We start from the raw sequence: 23,448 nt of genomic DNA, 5'->3' as shown, positions 1-23,448 counted from the left end.
GTGGGTTGCCGGGTGAGAGCTATGTTTGGGCCAGGACTTAGGCTCCCGTTAACACCCCCCTCAAGCTGGAGGGTGAAAACACTCCTAGCTTGCCAAGATAGAGTGATGAAGAGGACCATGCAAAGCCTTAGTTATAATGTCTGCTGATCAGAGCTACGAACAAACTGAAGAGAAATCAGCCCAGAAGAGAGACAATCGCGAACATAATGGAAATCCACCTCGATGTGCTTTGTGCGCTCATGAAACACAAGGTTCTTTGCAATATGTAAGGCAGCCTGGCTGTCACAAAACACAGGTACAGGTGCAACAATAGAAATCCCAAGATCACCAAGAAGTCGAACAAGCCAAGAAACTTCAGTCACGACTTTTCTCAAGGCCTTATACTATACTTCAGCAGAGGAAAGGGAAATAGTAGGCTGTTTCTTGCTCTTCCAAGAAATGGGGCAGCCACCAAGAGTAATAAAAAATTCAGTGACAGACCTCCTAGAGAAAGCACAAGTAGCCCAGTCAAAATCAGGGCAGCAAGATATAGATCAGATGCATTGGACAGCAGAATTCCCTAAGTTGGTACAGACATAAGATATCTCAAAACATGCAGGGCAACCAACATATGAGGAACCAGGCCGGGTATATTGTAAGAAGTTCAGCTTGCCAACTACTCTTCTGTATAAACTAGGGTCTGGGAGAGGGTCACCCATGTCAACAGTCAACTTAATAGAAGGATGCAGAGGAGTAGAATGAGGAGAAAGGTGAGAATACTTGAATTCCTCCATCAAATCTGAAGTATACTTGTGTTGATGCAAAACATAACCATCAGAATGGGAGGTAACTTCGAGGCCCAAAAAATAATGTACCATACCAAGGTCTTTGATCTTAAATTGGTCATCCAAAAACTGTTTTAAAGCAGTCATTTCAGTAATATCAGTACCAGCAAGCAGAATGTCATCAACATAGACCACACGAATGACCAGAGAAGCACCAGAGGACTTGGTGAACATGGAGTAATCATTCTTGCTGGCAATGTAGCCTTTGGAGAGCAAGGCATCAGACAGTTTAGAAAACCACTGCCTGGAAGCCTGCTTAAGGCCATATAAGGAGTTCTGGAGTTTGTAAACCAAAGGAGAGGCAGTAGAAGTAGAGGAAGAAGAAATCTGAAGACTGGGGGGGATCCTCATGTACACTTCCTCACGGAGATCCCCATGAAGGAAGGCATTATTGACATCAAGCTGAAATACAGTCCAATGTCTCTTGACAACCAAAGAGAGAAGGCACTTAACAGTAGTGTACTTGACGACTTGGGAGAAAGTATCTGTATAATCAATGCCCTCCTTCTGAGTGTCACCTCTAATGACAAGTCTGGCCTTGTAACTCTCAATGAAGCCATCAGACCTCTGCTTAATCTTATATACCTACTTGCAGGGAATGACTTTCTTATGAGGAGGCAGAGGGACAATGTCCCGTGTATGATTTGCCTCAAGAGCTTGGAATTCCTGTAGCATGCCCTCTTGCCAAGCATGATTATATGCAACCTGCTGGTAAAATTGAGGCTCAAGCATGTGTAGATCAGAGGTAGAAACCTTGTGATTTAGGGAGACAAGGGAGGAAGAAGAGGGGAGAACAGAAGAACAAACAAAATATGATAGGTACGCTGGTGGGTTAACAACTCTGCCTGGTGGGTCAAAATGGTCTTAATATATCTAACTTAGACATGTCTCCAAGTTTTCCTCCACAATTAAGAACTATTGAAAATGAGGCAAAACTTCAATTACTGATACAAAGATCTCTATCTCCACATCAGAATTAGAGATTTGTTGATGTGAGGGACAACTTTTCTCCATTCACGAATGATTATGAAATTTCCTCCAGGGTTGTTGAGCAAACTTTGTCCAAAAAACTGTCCACATTTTCACATCTCAGTTTTCCATAGAGTAGTAACTCTATCATGTCAAATGGCCAGTGGGATGTGTGAAATCGTGTTTAGAGTGGAAATAATTTCCTTTGAAAGAAATTACATGGTTTAAGGTAAGTAACATTTCTAACCTTGGTTCGGAAGGTATGAATCCCTAAATGTTGTGTTATATCAATAGTTGGAGGTAGGGCTGTTTAAAACCGAACCGTAACCGTTAACCGAACCGAACCGATAGCTTATTGGCTTATTGGTATCGGATTATCGGGGTAATGGATGGTGAACGGATTGAGATTTTATAATTAACGGCTTAACGGTTTGGGGGCGGATTACTCAATTTTCTTATCGGATAAACCGTTAACCCGTTAAGAATTTTTATATTTACACTTTTATCGTTGTGTATATAAAGTACTATTGAAACCCTAAATGGCTAAATCCCTAATTTCTATTTTCTAATTCTCAATTGTCTACGGCCACCAGAGGCACAAAAATCGTCAGTTTCGTCTATATCTTAACCTGAAAACTGAGAAGTCGAAAAATCAAAATCTCAATGATTAATACGTCTATGTCTGTATGAGTTGTATTGATGGTATTAAAATTTTGGTTAATACGTATATGACAGTATGAGTAGTCTTGAAGACTCTTCAATTAAAAAATACCGTTTGGTTAGATCTTAGATGGTATTAAAAATTTGATATTGATTTGAAACTGTTTGGTATTGATTGAATGATTGTTCAAAAACCTTCTATTTGGTTTAGCCGATAAGCTACCCGATAATTATTAATCTGATACCAATCCGCCCGTTGTCTTATTGGATGGCTAGCGAATTACTATATTTATAATCCGATAACCGTTAAGCCAAATCGTTAAGCGTAATTATCCACCCGATCCGCCCGATAAGCACCCCTAGTTGGAGGTGACGCACATGCTAGGTGACGAGCGTATGGGCGTGCACCATAGAAATTATGACTGAAATAAATTCTGTGGAGTTGTAAAATTAAAGAACCATGTTATTATCCATATATCCTCCACGTGTTAGAGAAATTGAGATGAGGCTCTTATTAAAGATCATGTTTAGGCTACGTGCCGATATTTTGGGACCCATGGGGTCGTGTTGCTATTGAATTAATTATTTTAAAAATATACATTTCACACTCAGTCATATTCATCCATTGTGAGAATATTTATGGGATCGAGCTGCGCGCTGCAGCAGGCCATATCAGTTATATATATATTCTTATTATTATGGGATCGGGCTGCACGCCGCAGCAAGCCTTATATGCTTTATTGTTATGGATCGGGGTTGCACGCCGCAGCAGGCCTTATAGGCTTTATTATTAAATGGATCGGGGCTGCCCGCCTGCAGCAGGCCTTATAGGATTTATTATTATATGGATCGGGGTTGCCCGCCTGCAGCAGGCCTAGCACTGAGTTTAACTGTTGAACTTGAAAGCATGCCTACATTTTTGTACCATTATTTATGTACTGGATTGTACCAGCGGAGCTCGTCACTACTTTCAGCCCAGAGGTTAGTCTTGTTACTTATTGAGTTGGTTGTACTCATACTACACTCTGCACCTCGTGTGCAGATCCAGGTGCTTTCGGATACTGCGACTGTTAGATCTCAGGGTGCTATCCGTTGGAGACTGTCAAGGTAGCTGCCTGGCGTCCGCTGATCTTGACTCTCTCTTTATCTCAGTTATTGTACTGTTCTATACTGTCAGACTTTGTATTCATATTAGATGCTTATGTACTCAATGACACCGGATTTTGGGGAGTGTTTATATCTATATTTGTGAGATTTCTTCTGCTGAATTTAAATATTATGTTTTCAAACTTAAAAGATATGGTATTTTATTGAGATTGTCGTCTTGCCTAGTATTGAGATAGGCGCCATCACGGCAGGTGAGATTTTGGGTCGTGACAAGTTGGTATCAGAGCCGTAGGTTATATAGGTTTCACGAGTCATGATCAAGTGTCTAGTAGAGTCTTGCGGATCGGTATGATGACGTCCATACTTATATTCGAGAGGCTATAGGGCATTTAGGATAAACTTTCCATCTTTCTTTCTTTATCGTATGACATTAATTCAGCTTGAAGCGTACCTCTTTGAATTTGTTTCACTCACCCGTATGCGTATGTGAGCACTCAGTATCATTTGCGCATCGACGACTTGTGATTCTATGAACGAGGTACGGGATGTATTTTTTTATTTTTTGTTGATGGGCCAATCTGGAGGACTTGAGGCCAGGATTAGACCGCAGCTTAGGCTCGGTAGTTTCAGTTGTGTGAACTTGTACAATTGGACTTATATGTCTGATATTATCCATATGAGTGGAATTTGTGGCTCGATGAACAATTGGATGACCATATGATGATTATATTTTGACTGCGGGATGTGTTCAGATGGTTTGAAAGTGACGGAAAAAAAAAAGTTTGCTTGAGATGTAAAAAGGACTATTTGGTGTTTGACTTTTGTCTCGATTTGACGTAGAGTGTCGAATTATGAATGTGTTGAAGGATATTTCACGTGGTGTAATTGTGGAACAAATTAAATTTTCATATCTTGTTGATAAGTTCAAATTCAGGAAGGTCAAATGATTATGTAGTAGTTGCGGCAGTAAAAAAGGGTATAGAAAGATGTTAGTTTGAGGCTAAATAGGTGAGTTATCACCTGTGGAATAAACTATAGAGGTGTGATCTTTATAATGTTGTGTGAAGAATCTTATTTTCTATCAGTAGGGTAGATGTATTGAGATTTGAATTTGAATTAGTCAAGAAAGTTGACCTGACTGTCAGGGGAATAAAGGCGAGCTTTGTAGATGATTTTGAGGTACCATATAAGTTGTGTTGCATGAGCTTGAGAAGAATTTAGTTAAATCTCACTACGGTGTTATGGCAGTAATTGAATATGGGTATTGTAAATTATTGAATGTTTTGATCTATGACTTTGATCCAAGTGGGGGAGCCTGCTATTGACAATTCAATTTCATCGTTATATGTTAAATTTTAGTTTTGGTCTGAGACATACTTGTGGGTTAGTCATGACTTGCAGAGGTTGAGATCGAGGATGACTCGAGTAAGGAAAATTTTTGAATACGGGTTACACTGCACTTTGTGAAAATATAAAAATCATGGAATGATTAAGTTGTTATTTTGAAAAATGTAGTGCGCACGAAGTATGAATTTGATTGATGGTGTTAAGGCATGATTACTTCTTTGAGTGTCATTGTGCTAATGGATCATGTGTCTTTTGGCCTATTTGGGTGGCGCAATTCAGGTTTGAACAGAGTGGGTGACTCTCGAAAAGGTTCTAATGGGTCCGAAATTTAAATATGACAATTGAGAATGGATAGAATATGAGATTTGCATTTGATGGTGTCAGGACTTGCGGTAATTCTGTATGACTATGGATTCTACATTGCAGTATAAGAAAGGTAAAAGAATAATTTTAAGTCCACATAAAGTCTATTCAGAGTGGGTATCTCGATTGTGGTATTTATGAGGGTAATTATGATGTGGTGAAGCTCTACAGATGTTTTGGTGGTAATATTCTTGGGTTTGGTAACCTACGTGGATTGGTCGAGTTAGAGGAATTCCGTTTTGATAGATTGGTTATGTGCAAACAGATTTCAAAGTGTTCTTGATTGTTTCTACCATGGTTTGATCCGGATATTTTCTACCGGTGTGAGGAACATGTTGTGTATTGTGATTTCCTCGTGGAAGGGAGCGGATGGAAGATATATAACTAATCGGGTATGTATTCTACCGGTGACTCAGAGTTGATATGAAATTCTCATACTTTTTGTATGGTGGTCTAATAAAGGCGGTGTGTCCCGTGGGATTGAGAATTGCATATACAAGGTTGCAGTTCAGTTTTGAAGGGAAGGTCATGAATTATGAATAACATGGTCAGTTTCAGACATTTAGATAAATGTTATAACTACTCGGTAATTCCTGAGAATGGTGCGCATTTCAGAAGGCGCATTATGTTTTGACTTATGGATGTTCATTGGTATTGCGATACTCACCTGGTTGATAGGCTACTGATACTCAAATTATTGTTATGTGGCACGGAAGAATTATGAAAGTATTCCTAGTGGGATGATCGCGCATGAATGATGTTTTAGTCATTCGAGTGTTGGAGTTATGATCAGTTACGGTGGATCATGTGTTCTACGAATTTGAGGACTGTGAGTTCTCAGAAGCAAATTGTTTCGGGGCCGCGGACTGTGAAGGTGTGGCCAAGTTAACTAGATAATAGTATGTCTTATGGTTAAGTCATTGAGGACTTTTTAGAGGGCTATTTATCCATGCTCAGATTGCGTTTGGGCTATAATAAGCCTGGAATTGACTGTTGAGCTTTAAGCTATGATGCTTCTCATATCTGTAACATTGTGTGAGCTATTTGAGCCATGATTGAGGCTACATAGGAGTTAAAATCCCTGAATGAACTTGATAAATGCCTCAGTGATGAAAGATTTTCGATTTGAGCTACGATAGCACACTTTGTACATGCCTACACTTTAGCATGTCATTTATACCAGTCCAGAAATATAAGAATCTTATCTTACTCATCATATACCTGTATACCCATTTAAATGCTCCCATATGATATATTTGGACTGGAGGCCTGGGACTATACCGGGCAGATTATATTATTGGCACGTGAGTTGTCCGTGCGGGTTCTATTGTTAGCACGTGAGTTGTCTGTGCAGTGTGTGAAATTTCCGTTTCCTTGATCGTTTATCTGATTAGTTGTTTTATTCCTCTACATGCTATGCTATCGCCTAATCAGGGCAATTTGAGGAAAACAAATGTGCACATGCACACACATATGTTCTTCTCACAGAATTTGATGAGTTAGTTTTAAATAATTTTCTGTGCCGAAAAGGCAGGATTACACCGGAATAGCTAGAATAGTTGTGTTTGGTGATATAAGGTCATTGGACCTAGAATGGATACTATCAGATTTGATTACAGCGTGTTGGAAGAATAATTTAGAATTTGGCTTAAATAATTGGCTATGGTACTTGTTGAACGAGGGAAAGCTCCGTGACTTGTTGATCTGGTAAGTGGTCATGAAATATCGCATGTTTCTTTCATTATCGGCAGTGTACGAAGGTTTTGGAATAAGGTGTTATTTGATATGGGGTTTAATACCGGTATCATATTTGTTTTTTTAGCAGCTACAGTGATTAGAAACTATTGCGAGTATGCGAGTTGTGTGGTATATCATGTAACTATATCTGGAGTTATTTCTAAGGCTTAATACATCTTGTTAAGACTCATACAGAGTGTAGATATGAGATTCGAGTCTTGTAAAGAAATTTTTGGATGTTGGAAATTGGATTCCAAGGTTTATGGGCTAATGCTAAATTAGTAATTTTCAGTTATGTGGTGTCGTCAGGCCTATATGGAATAGGGTGATGTGGGATCACCCCCGGGTATGTGCATGATAAGGTGAAATAGTGATTTGAAGATTTAGGAACAACTCTTGGCACGTTCGAGGACGAACGTATGTTTAAGTGGGGGAAGATGTAATGACCCGACCAGTCGTTTTGAGCATTTGCACTTCGCTCGGTAGTTTGAGGGCATGGGTAGCTTCGTATGATGTATTATGACTTGTGTGAATCGTCGGTTTTGGTTTTCAGGTTATTCGGAATTGATTTGGAGGAACGATTCTCAACTAGGAAGCTTTAAGTTGGAAGAGTTGACCAAGTTTGACTTTTATAAATTTGACCTCGGGACGGAGTTTTGATGATTCCAATAGCTCTGTATGGTGATTTTGGACTTAAAAGCGTATTCGAAAAATTATTTGGAAGTCCGTAGTTAAATTAGGCTTGAAATAGCTGAATAGAAATTTATGTTTGGAAGTTTGACCGGGGAGTTGACTTTTTGATATCGGAGTCGGAATCCAGTTCTGAAAATTTTTATAGGTCCGTTATGTCATTTATGACATGTGTGAAAAATTTGAGGTCAATCGAACTTGATTTGATAGGTTTCGGCATCGAATGTAGAAGTTGAAATTTCTTAGTTTCGTTAAGCTTGAATTGGGGTATGATTCGTGGTTTTAGCGTTGTTTGGTGTGATTTGAGGTTTTGACTAGGTTCGTATCATGTTTTAAAACTTGTTGGTATGATTGAATGGGGTCCCAAGGGGCTCAGGTGTATTTTGGATCACTGGGTGAGAAACTAGTTAAGTTAAGGATTTAGAGTTTGACCATGGTCAATATCGGGTCAAGATGACCTCTTTTCGGTGTTTTGAGTGCGCGAGCAGGTTCGTAGCATGTTTTATGATTGAAACGCATATATTTGTGTCTGGGAGGTTCCGAATGAGTTTTAACAAAAATTCTTTCGTTGCTGTTTTTCTGGCGTAAAATAATTACGAAAATGTCATTTTTATCCCTTAAATTTACAAATTTTATTTAAATCTTCAAAACATCATATCTCCCTCATTTTAAGGCCAAATTGGGTGATTCAAAAGCCTAACTTGACTGAAATTTCACAAGGAATCCATTGGAGGCATGAAAAGAGATTTTCGGAATTGTTTGACACACAAAACGAGGCAGAATAATATAAGCATATAATGATCCAAAGGTCCATTTTTAGTTCTAGACTTCAAAATTCGATTTTGAGACTTCCGAGAGTTTGATAATGAATTATAGGAATGATCTGAAAAGTTTGGTCTAATTCCATCAAGTCGCTATTGGGTTTTTAGTACGAAACATGAGTTAATTGTTTAAAAAGAGAAATTGGTATCACATTGAGCAAATGAGCTCCGAATTGAGTTTCGATTAAAGGACTATGTTCGTATTATTATTTGTGACTCATAGGAATAAGAATAGTCGAATTCCGAGTTCGTATGATGGAGTTAGAGCCTTTTTAGTAAAAATAAATATTGCTGGTGCAACAGGTTCTGGTGCGCACCTTTAGCGACTAGATTTGACACTTTTAGCGACCAAAATAGTATTTTTATTGAGTATTTTTGTTTTTTTTTAGCTCATTTCAACATTTTTGGACGAAAGAGCACGGCTTGGGGCGATTTTTGAGCGAGAAATCACGGGAAATCTTGAGGTAAGTCACTTGTGATCATTTCTACTCCATAATATAAAATTATCATCGAATAATCCGACTAGGTTACATTATTTTGAGGTGTAAATCGGGGATTTGGACCTAGGGATTTAAAAATAAGATTTGAGGATTTGGAGGTCGAGTTGGTGTCGGAATTTGGTAAAAGTGGTATGGTTAGACTCGTGGTTGAATGAGTTTTCGGATTTTGTAACTTTTGTCGGGTTTCGAGACGTGGGCCCTACGAGCGATTTTTGAGTTAAATTTCGGATTTTGTTAGAAAAATTAGTATTTTCATATGGAGTTAATTTCAATAATTTGCATTGACTGAATCGAATTAATTGTGGCTAGATACGAGGCTTTCGGAGACCAATTCACGAGGAAAGGGCATTGCAGAGTAAGAAATTACACGGTTTGAGGTAAGTAACATTTCTAACCTTGGTTCGGAAGGTATGGATCCCTAAATGTTGTGTTTTATCAATTGTTGGAGGTGACACACATGCTAGGTGAGGAGCGTGTGGGCGTGCACCATAGAAATTGTGACTTAAATAAATTCTGTGGAGTTGAAAAATTAAAGAACCATGTTATTATCCGTGTATCCTCCACGTGTTAGAGAAATTGAGATGAGGCTCTTATTAAAGATTATGTTTAGGCTACGTGCCGATATTTTGGGACCCATGGGGTCGTGTTGCTATTGAATTAATTATTTTAAAAATGTACATTTCACACTCACTCATATTCATCGATTGTGAGGATATTTATGGGATCGAGTTGCGCGCTGCAGCAGGACATATCGATTTTATATATATTATTATTATTATTATTATGGGATCGAGCTGCACACCACAGCAGGCCTTATAGGCTTTATTGTTCTGGATCGGGGTTGCACGCTGCAACAGGCCTTATAGGCTTTATTATTATATGGATCGGGGCTTATAAACTTTATTATTATATGGATCGGGGCTGCCCGCCTGCAATAGGCCATATAGCTTGTTTGAATTAGATGTAAAACGAGGCATGTATGCATTCGTTTGCTAGACCATGGGATATTTTTAGGGTTCATATATGCATTGGTCCAGTCGAAGAACCTGCTCGGGAGCAACTACTCCGCCTAGCCTTGTTTGCTTGATTGTTGGTATAATTGTGAAGAGAAGTTAATGAAGATATATATCATCTCAAAAAAGTCAATGAAGATATATTTACCGAAGCATGCTTGTTTAAAGAAGCAGGGAAATGTGCTGCTCCTTATACCAAATGTCATTAGCTCAAGATGGAAAAAGAAAACGAAATTATGTAAAAATACAATTAAAATTTCTAAAAAGAATGTTGATAAGAGCAGACACACATATCAGTATGCATTGCTCCGTATACCAAATTTCATTAGCTCAAGATGGAAAGAGAACGAAATTATGTAAAAATACAATTAAAATTTCTACATATAGATAGTTAGATACCACAACACCCATTTTTCAAATTGATTTCACTTAGATTTTTGGTTCAATGTGATAATTTGATTTCTCGTGAACACTTTTAAACATGGATAGTAAATATTTGTATAATCTATATCTCACAAGGCGTAACTATTGCTATTGTACTTCAAAAGAGTAAGAACAAGCAAGTAATGACAATAGGCATGAGAGGCAAAGTGAGCGCCAAAATTCTTGGAGCATAAAAGACAATATGACAGTTTCGAGCCTTTTCCTCATCAGATGGGGCATCTGAAATAGTACCACAAGTTTTGATGTGTGTTTAAAACTTAAAGCAATAGATCTATATGAAGGGCAACCTACCAGAAAGCAGAAAAGCCTCAGTGGTACCAAATTTGAGTCAAAACGAAGAAAAGTGTGCTAAAGGGACCATAGACATGAATTAAGAGCAATTAAAATCCAACTGGACTTTGGGTCCACCACGCTAAAGGGAAAAAGCCTAGCTAGGTTCCTGTCCGCCTACCGCAGACATACGTGCTGGAGTTGTACATATTATTCTTCATGGGAGTGCAAAGGCAAAGGCTCTGTTCGAGGAACATTATATAGGAGTGAGCACAGGACAAAGGAGCATTTGAAACCCCAGGGGCGTAGTGGGTCAAAAAAGAGTGAAAAGGTGAAAAGAGAGGTAGTTGCTAGCCAGACGTGCAGGTACATTGCATCACCTGTAAAGCGAGAAATAGACCAACTTATGGTTACATGAAATAGACAAATTTATGGTTACATGAAATAGACCAACTTATGTTTACATGCATGCTAGGAATATCTTCTGTTGCATCCATTTTAAAAGCGGGTCTAAGATAAAGCACGGCGTGTATTGTTGATATTTTTCTTTGTATTTGGTCTAATGTTCAAAAACAATTTAGCAAAAAAAAAAAAAAAAAAAGTTTCATAAGTTACTAATTCAATCCCTTAAAAAAAAAGTTACTACTTCAATGTGACAAAAATCAGTTTTCTTTTTAAATGAAACAGCAAAAAGGAGGTGCTGATGGAACTGTACATGTGCCCTTCTAAACCTGTTCGGATTTAGCACTTCCACTGACCATATCTCCAGCACTACGGAGTCCGTGGAAGAATGATTCTGTTATACAGTATATGTTTATGATATAATTCGATCAATAATGGAACTTTGCACCAAAGGTCATAACAGTAAGGCAGCAAGAAAAACACAGATGTATCCTATAGCCATGCTGCAAGGAGAATTTGAATCTTTACTTTCCAGATCCAAAAAGCAGTACAAAAGAATCCAATCCATAAAGATGTCATCAAATTGACATTAGAATGTTACAAAAGAAATCAATGACTATGTTTTTTTTAACCTATATTACTAGTACTTACCGAGGAAGACATGTTATGGAGGTGGTACGTGGGGGCTGAACTGGTAATAGTATTGAGACGCATTTGTTGAGGGTGCCACCGGAGATGCTGAAGAAGTGATAAAAGCAGTAGCCGGAGTTAAGAATCCTGATGATGCTGCAGTGTAGAACATTGACACTGGGGCTGTATCAACCTGACTGGGCATTTGCAGTGCCCAGTTAGATGGTCCTTGTGATGAACCTATATCCTTTCTCTTGTCAGATGCTCTTCCCTGCCAAATAATTTTAATTAAGACTTAAAGCTTTAACTGTTGTAATATGTTTTAAACCAACGACCCTTCTTTAACATTATCCACCTTCAGAAAACCCCAACAAAATAAACAGAAATGCAAAGAAAAGGTCTTCATCATTAAGTTTTATATGATCCCAGCACTTGAGGAAAAAAAGGGGACTTGAAGATGTCTATTTTGGCAACTGAAGACATGCATATTTGACCAGAAGTTCCAAGTGGAGAAAAAGAAATCTAAATGGGAAACATCAATTCTTTTGGCCCCAAATAGTGGACTGAGGCCGGGGTTGATTCAATATCTTACCTCGTAGGTGGGAGAGAAATTAGAAGAAGCTCCACTCCACAAGTGAGCTTGTTTGGACGTCATTGGTAGTCCCTTGAGATGTGAACTTCCAACTATTACTGGACCAGGTTTATCCATCTGTGGTTAAAGAGCATAAATTGATTACTACAATCTACATGAAAGAAAGATTAACGATGTTCATGACATGTTTCTTCACAATTATGAATGAATTGGAAAAGCCATCGAATCAACAAAACAAGGTTCATGTTCATTACCAGTAATATATCCTCAGTTTTGAATTTACTCTAAGGGTCTCTTGCAAATGAACTTTGTGAAAGAGGAAAAATAGAAGACTAACATAAACAGAACATTTTAATCCAATTGAATCTGCACCAACAAAAGCATATAAGCTACTCTGCTAATACCTTTGATTTCGTTGCATCTTGCATATCATAAGGATGATAGTAGGAGCCTCCCAACTTGTCATTTTCCTTTGAAGAAGAGGTCGACATCCCCAAGTTCAGATCAAGATCATGTTGGCGACCTGCATCATAGGCATCACAAATGAGATAGATCAAGATATAGATATTAGATAATACAGTTGCTTGGAATTAGTGACATTAGTTTGGAAATGAGCAAGAGCATTTGAGCAAACCTTGAGGTTCAGAGATTGTTTCCCCTTCATATGCACTTGGCTCAAAGTTGGTAACAGCCTCCCTACCATTAGTTTTGATTGCCGCCTTATCATAAGCCCTAATATACAGAAAATAAAAAAGGGAAATGCAGGTTGGATAACACAAGATTGAAGTGGAGAATTTAAGGTAACAGTTCATTATCAGAGAGAGGGTAATTCAAGATCATTAGGACCTTGCAGCTTCTACTTCACTGTCGAATAGCCCAAGATACATATACCTGCAATTCAAGCAGTGCAACCCCCACCGTGAATACTATAGTACCAACAATTTCTTCTTCAAATAGGCATGTTTAACTGATTTGTTTCCCAGATTGGACCAATTATTACCCTAAGCTATAATCTACTTCTACAAGCTATTTCAATGAGTTTGTTCCTTACTTTTTTCCGAGAAACTGTCCCATCCGAGCTTCCCATCTGCCACATTTATGTAGCGTCACTCCTCTGAATTTGGAGCTCCCTCTTGAGAAACCATTGCTATGGCGTCGCAGCAAGTGCACAAATTCCTCTTTACCAAGGTCTTTCATCTGCATTATTAAAAGAGAGTCGAAATAGTTCATAATAGATACAGATGATTTATATATCGACGCCAATTAATACAGAAACAATTATGAACCAGTGTAGACAAGGGTTCAACAGTGACCTTAACATATTATCACACATAGAATCTTTGCATTTCTGACCTGTTTCATATCCTCCTCGTAATCACTTATGCTAAAGTTGATATCAGCATCAACACCCCGGAACTTAATTGCAGCTCTGTCATACGCCCTATACAATGGAGAAGAAAATTGATACAATCAAATCAAGGAAGGGAAATAACGTAAAGCTGAAAAATCTGACAACTCTGAGATTTGAGATGACTTTTGGTTTACCTTGCTGCTGTATGAGCAGTATCAAAACCACCTAATATAAACCAACAACAAAAACCAAACAAAAATTACCAAAAATAGAAAAAAGTAGAATTATATTTAGCACGAAAATCCACAAAAACAACTAAATTAACTAAATTGGGTAATAGTTAAAATAGCAATATGCATACCTAAATATACTTGTTTTCCACAGTCCCTGCATCCAATAGCAGTTATATTAATACATGAGTTTAAGTTCGATGTACTAATAGTGCAATTATTTTTACACAATCAAATTTTTTAAAAGATAATTGCAGGTAGTTCTATTTAATATAATTGATTTGTATCCTAGAACAATGGTAAGTGAATTGCTATAATAAGTTAAATTATATTGATGATGTAACACATTCATTACAATGAAAATGTATATAAGTTAATTCCTTAATAAATTGATTATTGATCATTGTATTTAAGTTATATTCAGTGACCGTGTAGAGATCTTATTACAAAAATTAAGCTATAATACCAAGTTAGTTAACATTTTTATCAAAGTATCAATTAATGTTTTTCAAGAGATACATGTAAGTACCTAATAAGCAATCTGATTATGTAAATATCATTTTGATAATAAATGAAGTATGATCTAGTCAAAAGTTTTACAGGTGGAAAACTAACCAAATATGTGATTCCCATCTACCAGTTCTTCTGTAAAAAGTAACGCCTCTGTACTGTGAACTTCTGGACCTTGGCCCTCTCCTACTCTTCTTCACTTGCGGTTTCTCTTGCTGGGATTGTTGTTGTTGTTGTAGTACTGTTCGCTCGTCTCCAAAACCGGATCGACCGGAGGAGAAATTGACCCGATCGGTCTGTCCTGGCCGGTTCAACTCTCCGTCATGAACCGGAAACAGCTGCCGAGTCACAAACTTGTTGCTCCTGCTAGTTGTATCAACTCCTCCAAATTTGAGGATGTCGAAATTGAATGCGAACAAGTTGCCGGCGCGTGTTGAACACGTGTCGTCGTCGCCTCCGGCACTGCTTGTAGCCTCCGCATTTCGTAACGATGATGAATTGGACGTCCCTGATTCATGATCAGCTACAGAACCTTCCGGAAGCTTCTCGTCAACGATGTAATTCTCATCGTAGATTACATTTACATTGAGATCCAACATCTCACTCTCTTCACCTTCCAATAATACAAAACAAAGTATATGTATATTTGTAATTCTGTATATACAACTTTTCGGTTAAACAAAATGAGTTTGCAAACAACTTGTATTTAACATTTAAGCGTCAATCAATAACACTATGTTTGTATATAGAAAAGTTCAACAAAAAATTAGCTGATCAGAGAAGAGGAAATTTTGTATGGTGTGAGGATTGAAGCTAATTCACTACACTCATATATGTATAGACTATAGTATACGATATATCGCGAACTGCGTGATTCCAGGGGTGAGATATGTTTTTTTTTTTGGGGGGGCGGGGGGGGGGGGGGGGGAGAGGAGAAGAAAGATGGGACGTGTGAAACAACTTTTATTTGAGTTGTGAGGGTACTTTTGTTGGGTTCTCTTATTTAGGGGAAAACTATGGTTTAATATGGCAAAATTACCAAATCTATTTTTCCCTTTTTTTTTCCCAAAAACAGAAAGTGGACCCGGGGTCTTTCCAACCAGTCATAGGCTTTTTCGTTTTGTTGTCATTGTGTTTCTTTTTAAGTTTTTTGTGTTAGATAATAGGAGTGCCTAAGTAACTGGAGACCAAATTTTAAAGACAAAGTCATCAATTATTTAACCCTTTTATTATAAAAGGTTGCTTGACCATATGGATAATCACGCAACATAAAAACTAATTACCGGTCAAGAATAAGTGATTTTTTGGTATTTGTTTTAAGTCCAAAATATCTAATTTTTTCAGATTTAAAGAATGAATTAATAATTTTTTTCATACATTGTCCTTGAAGTAAATAGTGTTGGAGTATATGTTAGGAGTATTTATGTTAAGAGATAGTAAAAGTTAATATGGTCAATTTCATTACTAATTAATGTTAAAAGGTAAACTTCTCAATATGTGTAAAAACAGCTAAAAAATCAGTTATAGTGGACCGGAGGGAGTAATGATTTGGCAAAAGATCACCAACCTTTATGTGAACACAAGGTTTAGATATATTAATAATTAATGACGTAATTTCACCAATGATCCGATTAATACAACCATCTGCCCTACATAGCCCCTTTAGGTAACCCGAAAATCAAGCAAGGATCTTCTGGAAAATTAACAAGAATTTGGTACTCCATTTATTAATTTTATTTATTTATTTATTCTTAAAGGGGTCTTTAATTTGTTCTTGCAAATAGTTAACGATAATGGATTCCTGGATGGGATCGAATAATTAGTCTTCTTGAAATTGACATATTTGTTATTTTGCACCTTCAAATTCTGTGTCAAGTATCACGTGTGAACATATTTAACTTTCAGATATTCTATTATAAAAAAAATCATATTATCAGTATAATTTAACCAGCTAAAGCAAAATATTAATATCTAAGTTACCATATTATATTTGCCACTTAAAGTTATCCATGATGAAGCTTACTTAATATAATGGTATAAAATATCTGTTTTAGACGGGACATGTAATTTTTAAAAATATTTAGTAGTCTTCTGACTCTTTTCTATTACGCTTCTTTACAGTGTGAAACCTTCATTTTCGCATGCCGACATTATGCATATTGTTTAATTATTGTATTTTAAATCTTCTAGAGGGAGTGTTACTGAAATAATTAGTCATGTCTGTGTCAATACATAATGCAAAGGATGTAAATTATAATTTGAACTGAAATATTAAATTTGTTTCTAGCAGCTACCTTTCTAGCATTTGTGTCAATGCAGTATGCAAAGAAATTGTCAACTTGTAGACCGTTAGTCTTTATTTTACTACTTTAAATAAAGGCTATTAGGTTAGTCTATCTGCCTATGCAAAAATCAAGCATTTGAGGCTTAAGACTATAAATAATAGCAACGGCTACATATGCTTAGTTAGGTTTCTCTAATACTTATAGTTAATGTATGTTATGAATATTATTACTCTTTGACAAAAAAAAAAGAATATTATTACTCATTTCCCTCCTTACACACTATTAGAAATTCGGTCGAAAACAATCAAAAACATTGACCGATATCGGTCAGTAAATGGCAAGAACCGACCAAAAAGCAACCGATTAGCAGCGGTCGGAAATTGTTAGGCCGGTGGAGACAACCGGCCGATTTTGGTAAGTTAATTAAACTCCACATCCGATCTAAAAGAAAAAGGACGATCATAAAAACTAACCCATTTCGGTCGGTTTTTTAAAATTATGTAACTAAAAAATGCACCACTTAATAATCGAATTGGGATCTGTACCGTAGTAAAATACTATTCTACCACTAGACCGTTGGTGCCTTTTGGTTTAAGATTTTATTTTATTTTATTTATACTCGTTAAGTGCATTTTTGCATAAAAATAACCAACCGATTTCGATCGATTTTGTCAAAAAAATAAAATTGCCTACCGAAATTGGCCAATTTTTAAAAATGACCGGGCGGTTTCACTGAGTTATCTGAATAATAATTTTAATTTATTTTAAATAAAAAATCGGTCGAAGTTGATCAATTTCATAAAAAATTAAATTTTTCGAGAAGAAAAAATAATTTCTCGCATTCTGGCGCAAAAAAAAAAGACTGAATTCGATCGAGAGAAAAAAAATACCTAAGTCAATCAGTCAGCCGCGAATGATTTTGACCAAATTTTTAGTAGTGATGGCTGAAGCCCACATACGGATAGCATTTTCAGGTGGGGTATTTGCATCTATACCCAATTTTTGGGTTAATTTTTAACTTATACTCGCTTTGCAAAAAAAAAAATTACAAGCGTACCTACTTTTCGAGTAACTTCAGACATACGGGCATGAAGTAGCAAAAATTTATGTCTGAAGTTTGAACTTCAGAAGTTTTGCCTGAAGTGTAGCAAAACTTCATATATTTTTGCCTGAAGTTTGGCCTGACTTGCAAAGGCAATCACGCAAATTTCAGTTCATAGTGCAATATAATGGCAAACTTCAGCTCAATAAAACTGCAACATGTTTTGGCTGAATTTTTATTTTGCAATTGCCGAACTTCAGCATTCTAGGAGCTGAAGTTTGTTTTGTAATTGCTGAACTTCAGTATTCTAGGAGCTGAAGTTTGTTTTGTAATTGCTGAACTTCGGCATTCAAGGGCTGAAATTTGTTTTGTGTTTGCTGAATTTCATCATTCTAGGAGCTGAAATTTTTGTTTATATTTGCTGAACTTCAACATTCTTAGAGCTGAAGTTCTAAGTCTGCACACGGAAATGAGGAAAATAATCTTTCAAAAAAAGAATTCAACAAAAGAACATATTGTACATAAACGAAATAGTACTAAACAACAATGAATTCAATAGATCATGATTAGCAGCGATTTATATTGTTCATTTCAAAGATTAAAGAATGAAAAATATTTTCGACATGAAAACAAGTTACTACAGATAAATTAGAACCAAAAACAAATGTGCCTGTAAAGCTAAAATATCTAAGAGGTTAAATTATTGTGAATAAGACCAAACTAAACATAATGGGACAATCATATATATATGAATCAATCAGACTAGAACGCATAACAATATCTCAAGCTTCAGCATTCAGAAAACGAATGAGGAGGAGAAAGATGCCTGAAGTTGTTTAAAAAATGGGTACAAGTTAACACTTTTTAAAAAGTGAGTATAAGTTAAATGGGGGCGACCAAATAAGGTGCCCCGTGCAATTTTTACTTTTCAGGTGAACCTTATTTTATAGGGCTTTTTCACTTTTAGCCCGCAAGAAATTATTTATATTCGGTAGCCGAAAAAATGTATAAAATTTGTATAATTTTTGTATATAACATACTGAATGTATATATATATATATATATATATATATATATATATATATATATATTTCTTGCCTATTCTTTTAAAAGCGGTTATACAGTGTTATTTTTTCTATTTTTTTATAAGAGGTATGCATGAATCCGATGGGAATGAAAAATCAGTGGTGTTCCTTTTATTGAAAGATTTAATCGCCTGTTTTCTTTACAATAAGAAAGGTTTTGTAAACAAGAAAGCCGGAATTTTCTTTCATTGCCTAACATGAAGTGACAGCGTTATCCATGTGTGATATTAAAAATATTATTCTACTAATTTCAATTTATGTGGCATAATTAATACAAATATAATAAGGAATACAAATTTTAAGATGAACTTGTAATTTCAATAATGTCATTAGATTTTTATAACTAAAAAAATATATCATCAAAAATAAAATTAAAAATATTATTTTTCAAATGAATTAATAAAAATTGGACGGAGGGAGTAGTAATTGACAAATGGAGTGTGATGAACCGTTGGAATATGACCTTTAGTTGGATATGTAGCTCTTCTCCATTCTGCACGAGCCTTATTCCCACCTTATCATGTTTCCCAAAGAAAACTATATTTCCTAGGACAACAAGTTACCACGTTTCTTGACATTGAAAGTTGAATAACATGTGGCCCCGTCCCCAGTTCTCAGTGCCCCGATATCTTAGACCAATAACTTTACGTATAAAGAATTTCATCCATTAAATCATAAATTTCTGAAAAATCTCCGACATAAAAAAAAAAAAGAAAAAAAAACTATAAAATAATTACCTAAAATTATCAAAAGTTTACCTGGCAGAATGGTTTAAATCGCACTTATACTTGAGCCACTTTATCATGCCGGTTCCCAGACTTAAAAGTTTGCCAATTGAACACTTACACTCATTCAAACCGTGAATAATAAACGTTTATCCTACGTGGATGATCCTATGTGTCAAATTTGGCTTTAGTGCGTGATTCACACGCCTGTAAGGGGCGTGAAGGCAGTTTAAAAAGCCCCAATGGTAATAATGTGGCCTATTTAACAGCTCTCTTCTTCTTTCTACCTTATTCTCCATTGTTGAACATTATAGAAGTTGATTTCTATCCAAATCTGATGCCTTTTTCTTTCTTTGTTAGCTTCAACAGTGCAAAATAATTTTTTTTTGTTGGGATTCTTCATTGGCCATCAATTTTTGCCATCTCATTTTCTTTTGAAAGTCGATTGTTTTCTTCTTCTCCAGCAAGAAATAAGCTATTGTCGCGTCTTCTCCTTTAGCAATGAAGAAGGAACCTTTGTGTTATTGTGGACTTGATGCAGATCTTAAAATGTCACAAACACCCACCAATCCTAGAAGAAGGTTCCTAGGTTGCCGAAGATATGAGATTGGTGAAGGTTGTGGCTTTTTCCGATGGGTTGATCCTGCGATTGAGGAAGAACACTACAAGACTCTTCTTGCGGGTCTTATTAAGAAGAGTGATCGATGTCATTGTCACAGAAGACAAGGAAGGTGAAGTTCAAAATTGTTGCTATTATAATTGCGGTTGTAGTTGTTCTAATGTTAGCTCTTATGTTATGTGTTTAGGATTGATAGTGTACTTTCTTATTTCTTGGGTTTAGGCTATATATTTTGTGTTGATGTAAAATTTTGTTCATGGAATATATTGACAAAGGTTCCATTACAGCAACAAGTACATGAACTACTAATATCATGGCATGTTATAGGCAGTTAATAAAACATCCAAAATAAGGAAGTTGCTTTACAAAATATTGTCTACGATAAGCAGTCAACAAAAACATACATAATGAAGAAGCTTTACAAAATATTGTCTATCACATACAGTCAATAAAAAGATCCATGATTAAGTCTTCAAAATATCAGTTGAGCACTTCAATTAATGTCTGTTGTGGCTTGGTTGCTTGGTGTGGATTGTGTCATTGGTGTGACTTGAGTGGTTGTAGCAGAGTTTGCCCTTCTGTAACTCTGTTCTTGTAGCTTCCTTTGTGTAACTACAACTCGACCCTTCCACTTTAGCCCAGGGGGTTTGAACCTAAGTTCAATGTTGGTAGGGCAGAACTTATGAGTGTAGAAGGATTGTGTACTACTCTATCAGTAGTTCCAGACTGCACAAAGATAAAAGGTTGTGAGTGAGGGATTATCTAGTAAACCATATATGTTGATTGTGTAATTAAGTGGAAATATTTACCCTATGTATCACAGTGCCACTTGAATCAAATAGCACACCATATCCTGCTGCCTTTGGTCTCTTAGACCCTGCATTTGCACCATCTCTTCTCGGCTCATTGGTCTTTCTTTTTGGACCTCCAGCAATATTAGTTGATTGTTGTGTGCTTGGATCAGTAATTGGTTGAGTGAAGGTGCCACTTTCCATAGTTGAAGTTGCTGCTGCTGATCCAGCTGCTGCTACTGATGCACTTCCAGCTGCTGCTGCTTATGCACTTCTACTAGTTCCAGCCCTTCCACCTTATGCTGTTGATGAAGCATTTTCAGCAGTTTCACCTCCAACTGAACTAGTTTTAGCCCTTCCCCCTTGGTTTCTCTGCATACACATAACAAAACAAACACTAGTAATTGAATTCATCTGATAATGACCACAAAGAACATTAATACTTACTGTTGATGGACATTCTTTCTTGTTATGTCCAAGAGTCTTGCACAAAGAACATCTTATTTGTCTCTCTATCCTTGTACCCTTCCCAAACTTCTTCTTTGGTTCATCAACAGCTTTTCTTCTTTTTTTCTTTGGCCTTCGTGGCATTGCAGTTATAACAGGTGGCTCAATAACTGGCACTGTGCTTTTTGGCCACAAATTCATACTAGTTAAAGGTTGAATGAATCTGCTGTATGCCTTAAGGTAGGTGTCCTTCCTACACCAATGGTCAACATATGGCTCAACCTCATAGTTCTTATAATGCATTGCTGTAATTGTATGTGCACATGTAATTCCTTTGAGTTTCCATGATCTACAATTACAGGAACACCTCCTAAAGTTAACAAATGTTTATATGGCCCATCCTCGATCTCATACCCTGTTTCACCATTAAATTTGACTTCACATCCGGCTGCCCTTTGAGCATTCTCTCCAAATATTTCCATAGCCATGAGTGATATATCACCTACCCATTTTCCAGAAAACTCTCTCATGCTATTCATCTTCTCCATACACTTAATTCTAATTTCCTCTAACATAGTAATAATTGATTTGTGCCTAGCTGCCAATGTCCAACTATTGAATGTCTCACACATGTTGTTTTCCACTATATCACACTTACTATGTTCTTTGAAGTATGCCCTACACCATGTCTCCTTGTTGTATTTCAGTAAGTCTTGAACAATATCTCCCCCCAGCTGGTCCATTTCATCCAACTTCTTGCTAAAGTAAACTTCAAATGTAGCTCTTGCACACTGCCAAAATTTTTTCCTTCTTTCCTCACCAGGCCAAGTTTGCTTCCTATTAGGCCAGATATGTCTAGCACACCACCTCATCTCAGAATTTGGCAATAACTGAATTATGGCTAGATGAAGACCCTACAATCAACAACATTATATTGTTATAACTTAAACATAAATGAAAACAATTACACTTTAAAGACAAGTGTTAGAAACCATACCTTCTGCATATCAGACATGACTGTCAGCCCTTCTCCTTCAGATTCTGTCAAGTTCAGATTATGCTTGAGACATCTGATAAACCAAGACCATGTATCCTTTGATTCCTTTTCAACTACTGCCCAAGCCACAGAGTACATTTGATTATTTCCATTCTTGGAAATGCAGGAAAGCAGTTCACCTTTACATGTTCTCTTTAGGAATGCACCATCAAAGCCAATTATGTTTGTGCACCCTTCTAACCATCCAGTTTTTAATGCTTCAAGACAGACATAAATGCCCATAAACACCTCCTTGCCAGGTTCTGTATTCTTAGATGTCCTTATCACTACAGTAGTTCCAGAATTAGTAGACTTTAGCATTTATGCATAATCATGAAGCGTAGAAAATTCTTTCTTGTAATCACCCATATTCTCCTTTATAACTATCATTTTTGCTCTTCTGCAGGAAGTTTTACTCACATACAGACCATATGCTTTCCTAATTAAGGCTTGAATTTGATGAAGCTTAATTTGAGGCTCACTAATTATTCTATCTTTGAAGTCCTTTGCAATCTATGGTGGGTTGTTCCTTGTCTTCTTGAAGCATTTGTGGAGAGGGTAGTATGTAATCACCCTAAAATTCCTGGTGCTACCTTTTATGCTGCCAAGAATATGCCATGGACAACATTTCTTTGTACAGTTTACCCTAAACCTTTCCCTCTTATTAGGTTTCAACTTAAGGTTCACACCATTTTTAATAGAATAGGTCTGCAATGCCTCCCTAAACCGTACAACATTCTCAAATATCATATACAGTTCAAATAATATTTTTTTGCAACTTGTGTCAAAGTAGACCTTCTTACTTGGATTCCTAGCTGGTGCATCCCTTACTTCATCATCACTACACTCACTACCTAGATCTGAGCTATCAAAATACTGGTCATCCCCTCCTAGTTTCCCTTCATATTTTCCCCTTTTGTTCTTATGCATATCTTCAAAACCAGAATCTATACCAACT

At 36.6% G+C, this 23,448-nt stretch overlaps 1 protein-coding gene and 1 long non-coding RNA gene across 5 annotated transcripts; both read right to left on the bottom strand.

Moving 5' to 3' along the window:
* Positions 1 to 10,745: 10,745 nt before the first annotated feature.
* Positions 10,746 to 15,359, bottom strand: LOC104104828 (AP2-like ethylene-responsive transcription factor TOE3). Of its 4 annotated transcripts, none has more exons than XM_009613014.4 (11): positions 14,566 to 15,359; positions 14,082 to 14,107; positions 13,915 to 13,945; positions 13,723 to 13,810; positions 13,421 to 13,566; positions 13,216 to 13,260; positions 13,004 to 13,101; positions 12,774 to 12,892; positions 12,370 to 12,486; positions 11,799 to 12,048; positions 10,746 to 11,125 (listed from the first exon to the last, which is right to left on the bottom strand). In XM_009613014.4, the coding sequence occupies exons 1-10, from the start codon at positions 15,057 to 15,059 to the stop codon at positions 11,812 to 11,814; spliced, it is 1,401 nt and encodes a 466-aa protein (XP_009611309.1). In that variant the 5' UTR covers positions 15,060 to 15,359; the 3' UTR covers positions 10,746 to 11,125; positions 11,799 to 11,811. The 4 variants fall into 4 exon arrangements, with proteins under 4 accessions (XP_009611309.1, XP_009611311.1, XP_009611308.1 ...); XM_009613016.4 differs by lacking the exon at positions 10,746 to 11,125 and adding an exon at positions 11,158 to 11,650; XM_009613013.4 differs by lacking the exon at positions 10,746 to 11,125 and having other exon boundaries at positions 11,652 to 12,048; positions 14,566 to 15,358.
* A 5,188-nt stretch (positions 15,360 to 20,547) lies between these two features.
* LOC138894965 (uncharacterized) lies at positions 20,548 to 21,381 on the bottom strand. The gene is made up of 3 exons (XR_011409158.1): positions 21,304 to 21,381; positions 21,026 to 21,261; positions 20,548 to 20,942 (listed from the first exon to the last, which is right to left on the bottom strand). It is a non-coding gene; the product is annotated as an uncharacterized lncRNA (long non-coding RNA).
* Positions 21,382 to 23,448: the final 2,067 nt, after the last annotated feature.

This window comes from Nicotiana tomentosiformis, chromosome 6 (assembly GCF_000390325.3).
Source record: "Nicotiana tomentosiformis chromosome 6, ASM39032v3, whole genome shotgun sequence".
Classification (NCBI taxonomy): Eukaryota; Viridiplantae; Streptophyta; class Magnoliopsida; order Solanales; family Solanaceae; genus Nicotiana; species Nicotiana tomentosiformis.
This window is presented reverse-complemented; position numbering and strand designations above follow the sequence as displayed.